The 20,068-nt window shown below is 39.1% G+C and overlaps 2 protein-coding genes across 4 annotated transcripts in view; one reads left to right on the top strand and one right to left on the bottom strand.

Moving 5' to 3' along the window:
• The window catches only part of USP32 (ubiquitin specific peptidase 32), a 126,171-nt gene that overhangs the window by 7,024 nt on the left and 99,079 nt on the right, over positions 1-20,068 (bottom strand). Inside the window, exons 41-44 of one of the 3 annotated variants that reach the window (XR_012625790.1) lie at positions 9,534-9,673; positions 5,034-5,122; positions 4,653-4,739; positions 4,021-4,116 (exon numbers count right to left, since the gene is read on the bottom strand). The gene's annotated coding sequence lies outside the window, so the exon portion shown is untranslated. Of the gene's footprint in view, positions 1-4,020; positions 4,117-4,652; positions 4,740-5,033; positions 5,123-9,533; positions 9,674-20,068 lie in introns of those variants that run through there. The other 2 variants (XR_012625792.1, XR_012625791.1) reach the window with 2 other exon arrangements.
• Positions 19-19,635, top strand: CA4 (carbonic anhydrase 4). The gene is made up of 8 exons (XM_074845652.1): positions 19-216; positions 11,292-11,345; positions 12,132-12,302; positions 14,858-15,015; positions 15,754-15,846; positions 16,113-16,176; positions 16,649-16,812; positions 17,873-19,635. The coding sequence occupies exons 1-8, from the start codon at positions 159-161 to the stop codon at positions 18,059-18,061; spliced, it is 951 nt and encodes a 316-aa protein (XP_074701753.1). The 5' UTR covers positions 19-158; the 3' UTR covers positions 18,062-19,635.

The following is a 20,068-nucleotide window of genomic DNA, read 5'->3' as shown; positions in this document are numbered from 1 at the left end:
GAGAAACTACAAAGGGGAGGAGTTCACCTTCCTGGCTATGGCTTTCAGGTCTGTCCAGGACTACTTACTCCAGTATAAAACTGAGAGCAGAAATATGATCACATACTAAGAAGTCTAATCAATTCTGGTTTCAACACTGAGCCTATTTAAAATAGATAATGGAATTGCTGTTCCTTGTTCTGTTCTCTCTGCACATTCTCAAGACAGAGGCAGTAGGTAAGTCCTTGCCTGCTCTTTCTAACCCCATGTACCAAGGTTACTCTTGTTTATGATTTGTTTCTGAGTATCAGTACATACAGTACAGAGTCTCTAATTCTTCTATATGACAAATGAAGAATGTTTTATTTATTTCTCTGCTTTTATTGTTTGTGGTAAAATATCAAGTATAGAGTTTTCTCATGAATGGATGAGTGGTTTTGGTTTTTTTCACCTTTAGAGATACTAGTTGCCTTCCTCCTCCAAGAAAAATCAATGAGATTTGACTTGATCTCTATAGTTATATATGTCCATTTAAAAAATCAAAGCATAATTTCTTTATCTGTAAACTTCTTAAAACTTCGAATAGCTTGTTTTAGTTTTCTACTCATATTGCTTTGTTGTTTATGATATAAGATGAAATTCTTACGGTTGCCTACTGCGAGAAAAAGAACAATATGTCTTTACTGCATTAGCCCAGCAGATCCATCTATTTTTGCACTCTGTGCACTATGTACATAAGTACAGTATGCACTTACGATGACTAGATTAAAGAGCGATCTATAATTAGTATTGAAAAATGCAGAAGGTATTTTTATGTTTCTATTAGATCAGCTGTAACATTGAATAAATCAACTTCCCTATGTAAATATCAGCACACAGCCTCAAAATTAAAGATAAACACTGCAGTTCTTAAAAGTAATGAAGGGTCTATTGTTTGCACTAAAATAGACTAGACTGCATTAAGGAAAAAAAAAAGAGATACAATATTATCAGAGGTATCAGAGGGAAGCACTGCACCAAGAGCCTATTAAAGGGACACGATTTTAAAGCAGATCAAGATTCAGTTGCCAGACTTAAAGTAACAGAGGTCTGAGATGCTCAGAAGGTGCCTTAAGGAGCACAGCCTGAGCACTGGGGAAATGGGGATGTTCCCCACATTTTATTTCTCTGTTCTTAATTAATTCTCCATATCCATGACTTAGCAGCTTGCCTCTTCCAGATTCTTACCCGGCAGTTGAAATACCTTCCCTCTTCTTTAGTTTGTATTTTGTAGGTACTCTCTCTCCGGAGTCTTCCCACATGTGGTGCAGGCAAACAGAAACACAACGAACCTTTGCTCTTCCAAAGTCTACAACTAGTGTTTGCTTGATATTGATTACTAGCTGATTAACACTTTGCTAAATTTACTGCTCTATTAAGGGATTTATTACAGGATCTTGAAAGACTATTTAGAAAACCCTTACAGGCTTTATTAGATTAGTGTTAATAATCAGAGCTTTAGCAGATGGAAGTAAGATAGGGAACTCATACAATATTTTTGTTGCTTTTTTTCTCCAACCAAGATTATATCCACTTTCTTCCCAGAGTGTAGAGGCAAACTACACAGTCATTAACATACAAGAAACCTGCTCTCCCCCCCACCTTCTTTTCCAAACCTTTTCCTGAGGTGGAAGCTTCACAGGGTACATTATGCTAAGTCAAAGGTTAAACATTTCAAGAAACCTCAACTTTTGAGAATCAGTCTAAACTATTTTTTGTTATATTTGGAAGGTATCTTTTTTAAAAAAATAAGCATTTCATTTCTATCTTACCACTTTTCAGAACTAGCCTGAGTGACATCCACTTATCAGCTCATTTAATGTACCTCCACCAGGGCTCTTTTTCTAATCTGGGCAGCCTCATAATTCGCCAGACTTACACAGTCCATATGACTGATTGCTAACCTTTCAAACTGCTTTCAGCCTTGACCTGTCTTAATACTATAGCACTTATGTTTTAAAATTATTACCAATAGTCCTTGCAAGGCTTTCTAAAGAAGCAAGCTTCATTATCCCATTCTACAAAAAGGAAACCGAGGCACATTGGTGCAGCCACCTGCTCAGACCTCAGCCAGCCCCAGGAAGAGAAACCATCTAGCTTGAATCTCTGTCCAGCACCTCATCCCCTGCCTTAGATGGATCTCAGTTAGCATATTCCATTAATAGCTGCACTGATGCACCTCAAATGGCTTTCTTGGTTCCTCTGAGAGATCAGTGACGCTCTGGTACTGCCATTAGACAGGCAGAAGAGAGGCAAAATGTCTGCAGTGTTCCAACAGGAATATTCCAAAGCTTTTGAGAGAAAGGTTTTATTAATGGTGAATTCAGTCTCATGCCATTCAGAGAGTAACAGTTGCAGAGGACAGTAATATATGTCCATCTAGAAGCTTTGTGGTGGGGTTACAGCAAGCTCCAAGTGTTACTGAAAAGTAATTTTCTTAAAGAGGAAGGGAATGAACGCCAGAACGTTTTAACCTTTTCCTTTATCACAGACTAGGACTCAGCCATGAAAAGACACTCTCCCACAGTCCATGCTCTAGTGCTCCAAAAGATTGATGCATGATAGAACATGATTCCTCTAATTTTCTATATTTGTACTTACATACTTTTGACTTTCCCAAACATAAAATTTACATAACGGTGCTGCCATTGACGCTCTTAGCATTAGTTCTCAGTCTGATGTTTCCTCAGAGCCATTCAAATACAAATTATACCTGATATCTCTATAAGCAACATAAAAAAAGATGCTGTAACTTCTTCCATTTCCAGTTCTAATGGTATAGACTGCACATATATTTGTAGTTGAATTTCAAATCCATTTCAGGGTTGGCAAAATTGGGATACTGGTGCACCTAGATACACTCTGGGATTGAAAGTTGCATTTTCAGTTATTTACAAAAGAAGAATAACTGCGATATAAGACCCAGACCACACAAGAAAGGCAGTAAGCCATAGCTGCTTTAGGCAGTAATCCATAGGTGCTTTAGGAGATATGAATTCCCTGAATTTCCCCTCTCTCCACCCACCTAATCCAACACATGATTAAATATAACTGACAAGCTATCACTGACATCTCAAAGTAGTTACCTCGACTATCTGAGTGCAGACAGACTTTTGTTCTCAAGTTATGATCTTTATGCAGGATACGTCGCTTAGGCCTTCCTTCTCTTTCTTCCTTGCAATCAGTCAAGCTGCCAAAATAGATTTAAAGGCTTATCTGAGTCTGCCTACCATCATCCATACCCATCAGTGTATGCCATCGCTGTCAGATCCACTGTATGCAGGAAGAAACAAGAGCTGACATTTGTCAGGTTGCTGAGTGTGCACTGAGAGCAAGAGATACCCACTGACACTGCTCTGTCCTCTCCCCTCTCCGTGCAGCTTCAGCCAGCAGAGAATTTGCTAACTTTGTCATCTGTGCTGAACCAGTAGCAGCACTTTGTACTTAATATCTTTGAGACACTGAAATTTTTTTACTCATAAACTTTCCCATGAAGTGTGGATCCTGCAATTAAATTTTAGCAGATGAACTCTGTAAGAGGGGCTGTTATGGTGAACAGAGGTTTAGCCACTATCACAGTCATATTTGGGTTACAATTGGAGGGGGTTTATGACTGAGAGAAGAATGGATACAGCCTGCTTGACCAGGATGCATAAGGGTGCAAATCCTGTTATCTCAGATTACACGTATTTCCTTCTGCAGTTTTTGATAAAGGCACAAAGTGATAAGGCAGTGTTACAATTTCATTCTAACTCTCTCTTTGACACTAAAATTCAGCAAAAGAAAGAAAAGTGCTTGTGGCAGAGCAGCAGGTGAGACAGTGGAGGCAGAGAGCAGCTCTTCAGTTAGCTCTAACAGCCTGTTCATTTTGTGGGGCAGAGGACTGAGCCCAGCAGGCAAAGAAACAACATTGTGTATCACTGGAAGATTCCCAAAAGGCAACTACAAGACAGTATTAGACTCATATATGGAATAAACTTTGAAACGTTTTTAACTTCTTACATTTCTGTAGCCTGCCAGGGTGGCATTCAGATATATCTGCGTTGCACGAGTGGATACATTTGTGTCAGACCAGGAATGCCTTGATTCTCTTCACACCTGTGACGTTATTCAAGAATATGTACTGTGCAGATGCAGCTTACTGTAATGTCCCTTCATCTGCAGATCCTGACTTCCCCTTAAAGAATTACACATGTAAGCATTATAAGATCACCTCTGCTGTCTCCATCCCATACGAGCCTAACAACTGCCCCTCATCCACATGCATGACCTCTGACCTGCTCAAGAGTGATTGCCTATCGTGTGTAGTGATGAACGGCTGATACCACAGATGAGATTAATCCTGCTTTGTTTTATCTATGCTGGCCTAAGGCAGTGTACATCTATGCGAGGCATTGAGGTTTAGCCACTATGGTTTTTTACTATGCTGATGCATCCAAGACATCACAGCTCCAAGTTCAAAAATCACCGTTCACTGGTTTGCAGCCTGTTTCTGGTGACATGTAACGAGCGGGCAATTTTCCATGTACACAGTGGACCCAATCACATTATTAATGCTCCATTTAAGGATCAGCCTGACTAGCGTGAGTACACGACATTGTCATCAATTTGTATTAACTCACTGTTTAGCTGACCTCATGCAGAACTGCAATGTGCTGCATCACCTCCTCCTTCTCCAGCATCCAAGCCAGGGCGCATTCCTGCTGCTCTTCTCTTCAACTCTGGGGGATGGAAAGGAGCAGGATAGAGACTGTACATAGGAGCCATATGCTGGTGACAACTGACATTACTTCAGCTTAAGAATTACTCTCCTTTCTCCTATAGCAAAAAGTTATCAGCATAAGAATTGGAATATCCTTTATACACTGCAAAAGCTGTGCACTGTGATACTTAAGAAAACTGGAGTCGCAGTTTCTCTACATTTAGATTTTGAAGACTGGAAGCAAAAAAGCATTTTCAGAGGCAGGTGCTGCTGTGAAACACCTTTCTCTGCTGTACAGGTAACCAGCACAAACCTTCAGGTCTTCAAGACATGCTGCAAGGTCCAGTTCTTCAGCTAGGTGTCTGTCTCCATGCAAACAGGCTTTCTTCCCTTCTTGTGGCACTGCAGGAGATACTTTGTTATGTTGCAGAATATATCCGATAGCCTGTTATTAAATTTTTGGTCACATATCCAGCCATATGATCAGTCATCATAGAGCCAGCACAAAAGATTACAAAAGGACAGTAAAGCCACATAGTAATTTGTTTGAATTAATTTTTTAAAATACTAAAAAAAAGGATTTATGAATTTTATTTGACACTTCCTGTGCTCTAAACAAAGCAAAGCAAAATACCACACAGAAGCAAATCACCTTAGCCCTGGATACTCATTTTTTGTTAAAGGCCAACTTCCTTCTTTGATACAGGAGATTTATGAGGACACATATATGTGACAGAGGCTACAACAGTATCACAGGTCACAGCTAAAAACATTTTCCCCACTCTGACACAGAGGAAGTAGTTTGCAAGTGTTTATAGGGCATATCTAGAACCCTCCAATCTCTTTGGATTTTTCCTTTAGTTTGTATGTGTTACAAAGACTTCATTGAGCATGTGATTTATGTACACATGTGCAAATTATAAACACTGTGATCAAGTCAGATGTGGTTACGTGTAATGATTCACTACTACAATAAAGCTTATTTTCAAGGCTAACCCCACAATATCTTAGAATGTACCTACATAGAGATGTATATTATTATGAAAAATAAAATTTCCAGGTAAAAGTGAATAGAAGAGAGATGAATGATCACAAACATTTGGTTTTACATGGTCAGAGGTACACAAATCTAAAGTAAACATTTGGAATTCATTTTGCTTGTTAAAGTAGTTGATCAGGACTTTCTGAGGATATGTAATACTTAAGAATGTATAAACAGACTTATGTATATATGCGGTTTGTCTTCAGCCATCTCATTAATTAGAAAGACAGATTCCATTTGCTTTTAAGTTGCTTTGCCTTTTGTACTAAAGATAATAAGTTTCACAAAGCAAGCTAAAAATAGAACAAGTCCAACACAAACCAAAGCTAAAAATATACTGCATGCAAAACTAGCTTTTGCCATTTTCATGGCAAAGGCCAACCTTCACTCCGCTGCAAAGCCAGCAGTTACAACAGATTTTAGGGATGGATTTGAACCTGGTGGACAATAGAGCAGTAATGAGCACTGTGGCATTCAGGGCAGCCTGGGCTTTCTGGAAAGCAGCAGTGCAGTGGGAGCATTATTGGCTGTGTGTCTCAGAAAACAAGGAATTGTCAGCGAGGACACAGCTGAAAGAGGGTGACAAGAGATCTAAAGGGACAAACAAAGGAGTCAGTCAGTGAGAGAGAGAGAAGGGATTTTAACCACAAAGCAACAGAGGATATTCTTACTGTCTCAGTACTTCAGGCAGTTAGTGGCAAAAAGGTCATTCACACGTCAAGAGTTTAAATATAGTTAACAAAAATAGCTAACCGTCAACATATAAAATTATTAGATTTCCAACCACTTTATGCAGAAGGACAAAACCTGTTTTAGTATCACTTTTGTGTGGATGGACAGATTAAAAGGGCATTTTTCAGGTAGCCTGAATGCCACCTGTCTCACAGCACTGAGTCAGAGGAGATGTGGGCTTCCAAGCAGCAGCTCAGCAGGTCCAAGTAGGGCAGTGAGCAGGGAACAAGTAGGACAAAGTAGATTTAGGAACATATGGAATTCAGGCAATCTGACCATGGTCCAGAGAGCTTAAGGGTCTTTTCCCTGATCACACAATAGCACACTGGTGAACTGCTGACACCCTGGCTTCCAGCCCGAAGCACTGTCCTCCATCCAGCTGCGTAAGTGAACAGAAGAGGGAGTTCTCAACTGAAGGAATTTTTTGCCTCAAGTTTCCAAGCTAGGCTTGATAGCTAAAACAATTGAAAACATTTACAATAAAACAAAAACAATACGCAATTGTATTGTTTTCCAGCTATTCTGGTGCCAAGAAACAGCTTTGGTCAGGAAACCAGTTGTAAATTTGACAAGGAAGAAACAGAGATAAGTAGGACTGCTTACTTGCCAAGAGAGACTCCCTAAATTTAACTGTCTTGAACTTTGTGAAGGAAGAGGAGGCCTTCAGCCCAGTTCAGCCCTACTCTAAATTAAAACCCAGTAAACTCAAGGTGACACCTATGATATGGTGCATCACCACTTAAATCAAGAATCCATAACACAGTGTAAGAGCCAGATATAGTTGGTAGCACAGCAGTTGTAAGTCCAGGTGTGTATGCATACTGAATTATATTACTTCCAATGGTGACAAGAATGCAAATGTGTCTATTTAATGTCAGTTAGGCAAGGAGCTTTTAGAAATCCTGGCTAGTACCTAAGAATAATCTGAGAAAAGTGTGGATGCTCATGGCTTAACTCACGTGTACCAGCAAGGTATGGGAGTAAGTGATGAAACCCTCCAGGGCAGCTCATATCACAACAGTGGTTTCAGCACCTCAACTGCAAAAAAACCCAAATACCAAAAAAACCCCACTTTCTGCAGCATTTTTCTGGGAAATAAAATAAACACTGGGAAAGAGAATGGGGGAGATGAGGTTTGATTGAAAGAGCAGTCAGGTGAAAGGACTGCAGGATGAGATCTGCTCTGTACTGAGCCCCTGTAAGAAAAGTGCTTCAGAGAAAGAAAAACGAAGACTTTGGAGTGTAAATGGTGCAAAGGTGAAGGGCACATTGTCAAGAGATGGGACAAAGGATGGATGAAGCAAGAACAGGAATTACAGATTATGAAGGAACTATTTGAATGCTGTAAACACCAGGGAGGGAAAAGAATTGTTTAGGGTGGTTCAGTGATATTTCTAGGAGTGATGGGATGCAGATAAGCAAGTGGAAAATGTAAGCTATTAAACAGGAAACATTTCCTGACAGTGAAGGCTAATAGACTGTGGAAAAGTCTCCTAAGGGAAGTGGCAGGAGCCGCTCAGACAATTAAAACTAGACTAGACAACATACCTTAGGGCATAATCATGCCTAAGACCACAGACAACTGACTGGATGTGACAAGTATCTTTCCTTCTTGCTTCAGAAATAAAGCCATAAAGCCCAGGGGAAAAAAAAGGACCATTGTAAATGCAAGGTCTCTATATGTAGGGAGGAATCACACCTGACTCAAAGTCCAAATGCAAGTTTTCCTTGTAAGTGACACAGGGTATGGCAGTTTGGTTCCTCCTGAGCTGTATCTACACAAAAGATCCTGTTCCCTAATGTTACATTACCACCAACCAAAAAAAAAAATATCTAATTCACAATAAACATTAATTCATTGTTTGCTCAGGCATTCTGCAATGTTTAATTAGCTGATTGTTTAAGGTTTAACAGCTTTAAGGACCTTTTTCTTATGAACTGCTGAATTTATATCCTGTTCTACTTCACTGATACCATCCAACTTTCTAAACCACAACTGATAAGTACTTGATAGCAAAACACTAATTCTTTGTTAGTTCGTAGGCATTAGGAATTTTGCAGAAAGCTTGCAAAATTTAGACGCTAATTATTTGGAGTATGTTGCATTCAGCAGAATAAGGGAAGAATACTCATGAGGCAGCGGTATTCACCCGAGGGCTGTATTTTTTTTATTTTAATCTTTTTAACTTTTTCTCCCCATCATCTTGATGTGCAGGCTGGAAGATTTTTAGTGTGCTCATGTGTCGATCTACTAAGATGTGATTGGAACCCCCAAGCTTATTTGAGAGAACTTGCCAAACACATATCAGCTGGTAAAAAGTCAGCGGTTGCTTTTTTTGAGAAGGGTTGGACTCAGACTCAGCAATGAAAGGCTCCATAACCAATTTCCTTTCATTCCTCTGGTACAGAGACACTGTATCAAGACCACTGACAATATGATTTGGTGATATTTACCTTCCCTCAGTGTTTCCCGTGGTTGTCCTTGATTTTCAGGGTTCTGTGGTCATGGTCTAAAAGCTCCACAACCTTGCACCCAATGAACAATGAACTTGCTGCACTTACTCCTAATTGTGAATCATATTGACCGTAAAATTTGATTTGCATTACAGTAATGCTTTGATGTCTAAGTCATGATCACACTCCCGTTGTGCGAGGCAGTATGCAAACCCAGAGCAGTAGACCTTGTTCCAAGAATTTACAGTAAACAGACCAGAATACCTCAACCGACCTTCATTTCTCACCTGACAACTTTCCTTTCTGCTTTAACTCACATCCCAAAGAGTTTGAGACCAAACCTTTGCAGGAAACTATCCTCTCATGCTGCTAGATGCTACCACCTTTCAGCATTTGTGTCCAGGTTATTCCTGCAAGTTCGTGCACGTATAACTTGCAAAGATCACGGGGTGCTGGTGCAGCAATTGTTAAAGCTTATACTGACCGCCGAGCTAGAGCAGCTGCCAAAAATATGTCTGCAATCATTCATCCATGCAAACACTAACACATATGAAACATAACCAAGCATTGTGAAGATTGGCTTACCTGGTATTTGCGAGGTGTTTATTGATTAAAATATTGATTAAGGCACTTGGTGACATTCTGTGCTTGGAACTTCTGGTTCTGCTCTTTCCCAGTGGAGATGAGAAATTGCTCAGTGCTGCCGCTGTCTTGTGTACAAGGGCCTGAAAAAAATGCAATAATCAATTTTAGAAATGGCAGGTCCTAAAGCTAAGTTTTGTGTATGTTTAGAAGTGCGTCAAAAAATAAAACGTTGTCGAAACCAATTCTTTGATAATTATAAAATATTAATGGAACAACAATGTAGAAATCACTACAGTTCTTACAATACAAATGTAGCAATGTTGTTTACTTTTCTTCTCAGTATTACTAAACATTTGTTAAACTAGGAAGTGAGACAGCATTATTTATAGTTTTCAGCATAAATTTAATTTTTGTGAGAGATGACCTAAAATAGTATCAGTTTTTCAAGATTATATTAATTACCACAAGCTCATCCAAGGCTCCCTCTGTTGTTATAGCTAGCAACATTTTATATCAAGGTTCTATTTCTAATTTCTTCTAAATACTTAATAAATGGATGGTATTGTTGTGCTACTGATATGAAGATAAAGGTGTTAAAAGCAGTTATGAGCCTTCCAGCAGATGTGTTATAAAAGATCACAAATTAAGGAAATTCCCAATCTAATGACAGGACTCCTCCATAATAATCCCTAAAAATTGATCAGTCATTTATTAAAATGTCTATAATTTACTAATCATAGGCAAACAGAAACTATAGTATTAATCATGATTATAAGAGGTTTTGAATTGTTATTGATTAAAGTTAAATAGCCAAAGAGAACTATTCCTGTTAAAGCCCATTTAAACTTTATAACTGTCATAAACAGCCATTGAAGCATGCTGCGATAAACAGAACAGTCCTTACTTTGCTGACTAGACCAACACATATTTAAGTTAAATCAGCTCTCTTCCTCTGAATTTCATATTTCTTCTGACAATGAAAAAGTAAGATTAAGACTTTCTATTGAAAAATTTTGCAACCATCTGCATGGGATCACAGCTGAGTTAGAATAACGATTCTTCATGTCTTTTGGGAAACGAGATCCTTCGTTTCTTAAAATTCTTTATTGCACCAAGTAATCTTTAAAATAGTTCCTGGAATGGAGTGAGATAAGACATCTTGTATAAGCAAATTTACAAGTGTATGAAAGGATGGCAAGTACAGAACTGATAAAAGAAAATTTATTTTAACACTACATATATTCAGATGTGGAACTTTTGCCTCAAGAAATTGCTGAAGCCAAGGATTTAAAACCAAATTCTTTAGAACTGCAACCCATCCAGATTTCTAGTATTTCCTGCTTTTGGAGGGAATATTAACAGGGGTAAAGTGATTCATTAAAGACCAGAAGGAGGTCTAGAGAGAGGACAGAGCTGTCTACTGCAGGGTTTTTATGCTCTCTTCTGAATTATTTGATATTAGAGCCCAGCCAGACTTGCTGCACGGTGTGCTCCATACTGATAAGAAATCTTTAGAACCTAAAGATCTCTTTACAGCTGAAGCACTCACCTCTTACCAGCCATTGTTGTTTATATATTTTAGAAATGAAATATCTTACTCTAATAAAACTGGGCAGACAAAACCAAGAAGCTGACAAAACTGTCATTCTCTGAGGATCACAAGCTGCAAATCCGTTTCACATCTGCTTTTTGGGGGGACAATTTGTACAGCTTTTCATTCATCTAATTTTGAATATCTGATTTTTAACTTTTTTTTAGTTGGAAGCCACTGGTGTTATCAGTCACAGAAGTACGAACAGCCACACTGTCAAGGTACTGCTAAACGATTTATTTTTCCAATCACATTAGTGTTTGGACTCTTCTGTTTTGCAAAGGGTCTCTTGATAGAAATAATGCAAAAATTCATACAACTCAACATTTAATGGTGCATGATCATGTTATACATAAACGTAAGTGCTAAACAGGATACCTGAAGAAGGGTATTTTGAAGGTACCAGTGTTTGTGTTAACTATTCATTTTGTTTCAACCAAGGGTAATGCTACAAATACAAAATAACTCTAAATGTGCTCCAGAGGCAATCACCCCAGCAAGGTGGGTATAGACGGCTATTTAAATTCTTGAGGATAGTTATGAAAAATCCTAATGTTCTACCTACAGCTGCACCTTTTGTTTTACCAGCAGCATCCACCTAGGCTGCCTGCTCCCTCGCTCATCCCTGTGTCCTACCCAGCTCTCCCTGGAACTGACTGTGCTGGGAACAGCATTTCACTCCCAGCAACACCACTGCTTTTTTATTTTTTTAGTTAGAGTTTCCAAGTTTCTATAGCTTCTATTGTTCAGCCAGCCTCAGTGGCAGTTCACATGTGCATATTTTCCTATTAAGTGTATCAGAACATTCTGGGCACATATTAATGTTTTTAAAATTACAAAAAATGATATGCTAAGAAAGCTCCTGTATTAAATTGCAACATCCAAAGACCTTTTCTTCAAAGATGTCTCCAATTTCCCAAGCAAGAATATATTGACTGTTGGGTGGTTTGACTTTATCAAGGATTTGCAGTCTACAGAAAAAAACCATTTTCTTCATCCTTAAATAGATCCTCGACAATGGTATCTAACACATGACACCTGCAATGGAAACAAACAGTCACCTATCAATATTGTCACCAAAAATGTAATTTATGACAGAAGCCTTAAGCCACTGAATTTTGAGGGATATGATGTGAAGGGGACTTCAAAATGGAACATAGAAAATAATGGACATACAGGCAAGTACTGTCATATTATTACTGTTATTATGTGATTTACTTGTGCCTTCACCTGGAACCATTCATTTGCTTCTTCCATGTCCTGGGAAAGGTGTTAGATATCACTCCTGCTACTTAAAAGTAAGGAAGCAAAAATAAGATAGCACCCCTGTATTTCAGAAATGAAACTTTCAGAACACCTTCTGAACCAAGGCTTTCGGGGAACTTTGTGGGAATTGTCTAGTTTTTTGGATTCTGGACACGGTCCTTGAGTGTCTCTGCAGAAATTGGTTCTGTGCATGTGCAGAAACAGAGCTTGAGATGTCTAGGGAACCTCTGAGTCAAACAACAACCTCTAGGACTAGGAGGTAGGTGAGTATACAGGTTTAGGACAGCAGTTTTGGCAGAGGTATATAACTTCTGCTGAATGCTCCTATACCCTTTATTTCTGGGCTTGCCCTTTCTGACCCTTGCTTCTGCACAAAGAAGAATTCTGCTAAAGAAGAACATAATCTGGGAAAGTCATTCAACCAGTGGCTCACAGTGTGTGTGTCTTACTAGTTCTTCAGAGAATGAGCTGAAATCTCAGATTTCAACTTGTTTTCTCTACACGTGGAAGTAATCTAATGTGAGCTTGTTGATTAGCTACTTACTGATTCAGTAAACAGTGACTCAGTGAACAACAAATCAGTAAACAGTGAGTGAATCAGTGCACAGTAATTTATCACTGTTTCATTTCCTCCACTTTTCTTCACTAAAAGCAATACTAATGATGATACTTCAACAATATTATGCTAAATTACCTTAATTTTTTAAATAAATCTGTTGTCCTTTTTTTTTTTTTAAATTATCTATAGGTGTTCTTAAAATCTTAGATGGATTGTTTTACCTGCCAAGTCCCTAAAATGGAAAGTTGTAAGTGGCAAATATTTTCCTAACTTAGAATGGAAAGTTAGGAAGGTAAACAGCTGGGCAGATTTTCACAGCCAGAGATCCTAGTTTAGAACATCAGTATATTGACAGACCATAAGAAAAAAGCATGTTTTGACTTTTCATTAGTATATGGGTTCATGACTTTCCCATTACAGAATGATATTCGACCTACATATTACAGTGATTGTGCATAGAAATATCTACAAAAATTAATGTTCATAAGGATTGGTCAAAACTCTCATCTTTCCCAGCCATGCAAAAGGATTAGGTTTGTAATCTGGGCTTTTTAAAACATCTTCTTTCCGAAGGCAACCAATTCCTGTGCTACAATTAGTAGAATACTGGAACTGTTATCGCTTAAATTACAGCTGCAATTAGAAGCTCTGCATAAGATTAGACTATCATTAAGTTCGATGATGTGCAGATAGCAAAGGTCAGCATCTCAAAGGTCCTACAATCTAAATAAACAAAGCCAACAAAGATATGTTACTCATCCATTTACAGATAAAAAAGCAAAGTAACCAAATGACTCACGCAAGCTTCCAGTTCATTTGGAATCAGAACAGAAATGAAATATTGGGGGCTTCAATCCAGGTCAAAACAATCTTTCCTATGGAAGAAAACTACTGTCTTTAATGTAGAGGTCTTAATAAATAGATTTTTAAAATACATCCCAAATGTCTCAAGCACAAGAAGTGATGGTGACTTATAGCTAGAAAAATATCTCCTAAGAAAATTTTGGTTCGCTGTTAACAACAGATCAAGAATCACATTAAATATATATATAGTGACTTAGATGCCTAGGCTTAAGTTGCAACGCTACTCTAAATTAAAATGGAATATCTTTAAACCCTGCCTAAAACAAATGTTACAATGCAGACAATAGGAGATAAAAATGATGCTTAAAAAAAAAAAATCAAATAAACTGTGATCAAGTTTACTTAAGAATACTGTGATAGTGGGTGTTCTCCTAGACAAAAAATGAAGGAATATAGGGTCTTTTGAAAGGTATAAGTAGCTCTGACTCCTGGGGTTATAGTGGCAGTGAACAAACCCCTACAAATCCCCTCAGTACAATCAAGGAAAGACAGTCTATTACCCTGTTCTCTTCAAAATGCAATTACCCAATGATACTCTGAAGGATATATCAATGGATGCCATAAAAGTCTATAAAACCCTTACCCCAGAACAACCCGAAGCAGTGCTCTGTTCTTTTCCTCCATTTTACAAATGGAAACAATATCACCAAATTTATTTTATTTATTATTATTTATTCAACTGCAATAATGGGTAGCTCAGCTCTCCAGCAAGTGAGGCTCTACACAAGTCGTTCAAGAGCAAATCCAAGGTAGAAATGGGAACAGAAGCTCCAAGTGCTGTGCCATAGAGGGATGTCCAAATGCTGTTGCATATTACTAGGAAGTGGGCTATGATATTTCTCCCTTTCCCCTCAAATTAATCTCAGCTAGCATTTTGTAAGAGTTCAGCTTCTGCAGAGTTGAACTTCTGGAACACTCGGTAAGAAAAAACAAGCCAGAACTTAAGGATAAATTTGAATCTCAAGAACATGCATCTCTCTACTCTCACATACTACTAATGTACAATCTGATTTTTTTTTTAAACAACTTATTTGTTTTCCCCAGTTAAAGTAACATTAAGCACATCCCCTAAAATTGAAGGCGGAGGTCTGAGAAGAAAATACAAGGCAATAGAATTTCATTTGCACTGGGGAGTCAAAGATGTGCAGCAATACTTTCCCGGCTCAGAGCACAGCATAGATGGAGAAAAACAAGCCATGGAGGTAGGTGAGAATGTTTGTGGATTATGACTTTTACTCAAGAACTCTGGCTTTTTAAGACACTGTTGCACAAAAACTATTGGCTAGTTCTCCTGTGAAACCCCAACAGTGGAAATAAAGAACCGAGGACACGTTGCTCGCTAAGCAGAACATGCAGGAACACACACTAGTTTTGCATAGCAAAGGCACAAGACAGACGACAAATCTGGAGTTATATAACCTCTTGGGAGGAGAAACGTTTCAAAGTCTATACAGTCTGATTACACTCGCACACTGCTTACTCAGATTATATATTCGTTTCTGGGACTGCAACCATGAATCGACCTATGCAGCCAAAAAAAAAAAATATTCTCTTCAAGGCAAGACAAGTCGCCAGTGCTAACAGACATGGATTGGTGGAAGGAAACTACCCCCCTTTCAAGTCATGATGTAAAAACCTGACTGTTCCACTGCACAGGCTGAAAACTGAGGGCTGCAGCAGTCCACAGAGTGCTTCACCTTCTGGGGAGCTGTATGAAATGATACCATTGTTGATGAATGAAGTTCCAATTTATAGTCCACTTATTACATAGTTCCTGCCTCAGGTCAAGGGCCTTGAGTCGTCTGTCTGTCTGTCCCCAGCCTGCAACCCATGAGGCAGCTCTGGCCCCGCTGCAGCGTAGGCGCAGAGAAGCAGCCAGGCTGCACTTAGAGCAGCGAACCGCAGAGGAAACAGAACAAATTATTGACTTTTTGTTACAGCTTCATGTTGTCCACATCAGAGAAGATGTTCCGGATATAACAGAAGCAAAGAAAAAGGCAGATGGTGTGGCTGTGTTAGCATTCTTTATAAAGGTAGGTAGCCAAATTTTGAATTGCCCATCTCAAATTTACCAGCAATTTGGCTGAGTGATTGTGTTAATGTTACAGTAGTCCAAGACCTAAGGCTCCCTATCTTCTGCAGGCATTCAGTGCCAGCACTTAGTTCCTTTACTCTTTTCTATATTCTGCTTGTTATTATCTTTTAGCCCTGTGGTTGTTTTCTGTTTAATTCACAATTGATTTAAAGCAAGCAGTTGTTGAGAAATGCATGATTTGAAATCAAAATATTTCCATTTCAGGTTGAAGAAGAAAATAAAAACTATACAACTCTAATAAATGAATTAGAGAATATTAAATACAAAGGTAAGACACTTGCGTCAGTCAAAATGTAACATATATTTATTTTGAGCATGTATACTACCAGGGGATTCATGGTCCAATCCTGTTCAAATTGTAGTAGAGATTGTTGTTTGAAAGTCAAAGCCAAAAGATAGAGGTTAGTTTGTCAAGCACTCAGAGCATCGGAGATGGGAGAAAATCCAGTTCTCCATATTAGCAGTGAAGAAACCCCCCAGCACCAGTGTGAGTATTTCTGCTTCGGCAGGAGGAAGCACGATGAGAAGAAAAACGTGCAGAGAGTTGACACAAGAGTGTGTGTAACTTGTGCTCTGCAGGACCCTGCAGCTGGCAGTCAGGGATTTCACAAGCAGTGCGGGGCACAAGCGCGGGGATGAGGTTTTACGTAGCCCTGAGCAGCAGCTGCGTTCGGAGACAGACGTGACCAATACCTACAGCTGCACTCGTTACAAGTGATATTTCCACACGGTTTGTCTAGGGCCACCGATACAGATGGAGCCTTTGCCTCTGAGCTCTCTTCTCCCACCCAAGGAAGACCTTGGAAGGTACTATCGGTATGAGGGCTCCCTCACCACTCCCGACTGCCATGAGGGTGTCATCTGGACAGTATTTGAGAAGCCAATTGAACTCAGTATTTCCCAGGTAAGTCGCAGAGGGGCAGCCTGGAAGGTCTGCCTACAGTTATTTGCCCCTTTGGCCTCCTGCTCACTCACACCATTTAACACAGGCTTGTTAGCCGCTCCACTGCCTTATTCCTATGACACACACACACATTTGCTTGGCATTAGCCTAAACACAGTCGCTAGTGCCAGTTTTTTGACCCTATTAAATCATCTCTCAAAAAATGGCAGGAAAGGGGAAGGAAGGGGAAATGACGAGGTGAAAAGAAAGCCAAAAAACCCCACAGGTAAACACCTAGCTCAGCGCTTCGTCAGCGGCACTTCCACTGCTGTCATCTGCTCACCCCCAGATTCCACTGCTTTTCTCCTATTGTATCAGGACAGGATACTTCAAAATCCAAACTTTGAGTCTATCAGCATCACCTTTAATCAACCCATTTTTGTTCTTTAGGGAGGAACAGGAGACTGAATCATGACTGTCTCAAAAATACAGATTGTTCAGCTGACAGAGTACATGATTAAAAAATTCAGATGTCCTGGAGTGGACTCTCAGCAATGCTACTAGCCAGCACAACCTGGCCAAGAGCCAGCATCTGTATTTTAGTTCCTTACCTGCAGTGTACTCATCACTTCAGCCAAGGGCAATGCTCAGCCACACACAGGTCAGCATAGCACACCACACAAGAGTGAGCATCTGCTTGCTCTGGGTCAGCATCACATCGCAAGCAGTTAGACATTTGAAGGAAAGAAAGAAATCTTAGTGCTCTTACTCTGTTTCACTGTGACGTGATGGACAAGGACAGGACTGTGCATGCCAAGAGGACTGGTGTAACCAGGTCCTTGAGCTGGACAAAGCATTTGGCTTACACAGAAAGGAAGTCCCCGTGATTTCCAAGGGTAAAAGAAGTCATCTGTCAGTGACCTCTGGAAATAGCCTCCATCACATTGTTTCCTGCAAGGTTTAATGCATCCATACAGCTCAAAACAAAGCCACAGAGTAAGGCACTGCAGATTTACAATATCAGAATGTCCAGTGTTCCATGGAAAAAGGATTTAACGATCTATTTTTTTGATGTCTGCAGATTTCTCAATTTTCGACAGTCCACTTTGATGCGAAGAACTCAACTAACATGGTTGAAAATTTCCGGCCTGTTCAGTTTCTGAACGAACGCAAGGTGTACTGGTCCAGTGCCAGCATCCTCCTGCCTCCTGCTAAGGTTTTAGTGTTGGTCCTGATGCTTACGTACATCCTGAGTTCTCTTTTCCAATGAATACTTAGCACCTCATTCAAGGTTCTGGGATTTTTGGAGGGTTTTTTTATTGCTGTTGATGGTTCTTTGTATTAAGTAGTCTCTCTAACTGCCAACTCATGAATCTTATCTCAATACAGAATTTAACCTTGTCCCCCCCCAGACACTAACCAAGGACTTCTGTTGCTGCTCTTATATAAAATGAAACCCATTGCACTAAATCACAAGAACTCGAAGGAACTGTAAGATAAAGATATGAAGATTCAAATTTTTTTAAAAAAGCAACCAAACTCTAAAGAAAACATTAGGATGGATTATCTGCAAGTCTGTAGCTTTAACACAACACTGGAAGGACACTTCACAAGCTATACAGAGGACCTTCAAGAGGAATCTGTTCTTAAGTGCCTATGAAGGGTTTTGTGTGGAGTATGTTTACATTCAACACTGCAAATCAGGAAGACAGTAACGTGGAGTAATTCTTACCATCCCTACATTGTCCTACATGAAGGTACAATACAAAGCAAAGAAAAAATGCTCACACACAACTGAGCAACACCTGGGTCATCCTATCTAGTGAAAGATATGTGAGAAATTTCATCTGTACTAACACAAATTTTCCCCCTTCTTCCTTCAGAATATCTAAAGTTAAATTTTAGAAGAGGATACTGGATTCCTTTTATCTAATCTACTGATTCTGGATTTCAGGTTTCTCTGTCAAGCCTATTTATTCAGCCTAGTACAGCATCCTTCTCTGGGATGCCCATGCCCAGTATGATGCGCTGAAAAGAAAAAGGGAAGCTAAACCACCTATACCAATTGCACATCTGCGGAAATTCCCTCTCTTTGGAGGGCTGCATTTGAAACACGACACTTAGATAAGCCTTTACAGTTTTCATTTGCCTAATAAAATGGGACAGCTCAAGAAATGGCTCTTTTTAGGACCAGATTTTAGAAGTTTTAAATTTCAGTTTTTAACATTTCAGTGTGAACATTTCCTTATGAATTTTTTTCTTTTTTTTTTTTTTTATAATAGCATTCCTGTAAAATATTCACATATGGTTAAGATTCACAGTTTTTCTAAGACGACTGTGTTTTGAACTGATTTCTTCAGATCTTACCCAATTACTTACAGAAAAGCTCAATATATTGAGAAATGGGATTTCCTTATATTATTCCAGTTCTCTCTCTGAAGACAGACATAACTGTTTTCTTTGGCTACTGTCATATAACATGTTATAGCTTCTTTTAGAATTTTAGATTTTGGCCACAGTAAAATAGAATTTCATATTAGCAGACTTGTATTTTTTTTCTTTAGGGCAATGTTGGCAGAGATTACTTTATGTTACAGCTATATGGCCATTTTTGGGAAAATCATGACAGAGGGACTAACCACAGCTCACCAAAGGAGAAAAAGCAGGGGGAATAATTATTTTCAACTTAAAAATCAATAATGTAAGTTTAAAAAAAAAAAAACATGGGAAAGGAAATTCACCTTTTTATGTTTAGAGGAATGATTAAGACTTTAACTGTATTTTTGGCTAACTAACTGAAAAACAACAAACATAAATGAAAGATTAAAGTTGAACAGAGACCTATATTTTCATTGCCTTGAGTTTTTATTTCTTTCATCCTTGCTGAAGGGGAATCCACACAGCATTCATTTAGAAAAGGAATGTGACTTTTTTTCCCCCCTATTATCTTCACAACATTTAGGGTTGGATGTGCATTTGGGGTGGGGGTGGGGATTTGCAGTACATTGGGATGTTTCTCATGTCAGCAGGCTTCTGGAGGTTTTATTTCACATGGGTCATCTTGGGTATTATCTGCACATAGCAAAATTGCTTTGAGTACGGCACCTTGCTCAGCAGAGCTGGGGCACACACCCAGCCCATCAGGTAGAGAATGGGCAGATTTCTTACAGTGAAGGAAAACGTACCACAGCTTTACCCAGTGTAACTTCATCTCTACAAACACTTGGCTAGTTAACCAGGATAAACACTTGCCTACTTACCCATCTGTTGAACATCT

The sequence above is a fragment of the Strix aluco genome, chromosome 19, assembly GCF_031877795.1.
Source record: "Strix aluco isolate bStrAlu1 chromosome 19, bStrAlu1.hap1, whole genome shotgun sequence".
Lineage (NCBI taxonomy): Eukaryota > Metazoa > Chordata > Aves > Strigiformes > Strigidae > Strix > Strix aluco.
This window is presented reverse-complemented; position numbering and strand designations above follow the sequence as displayed.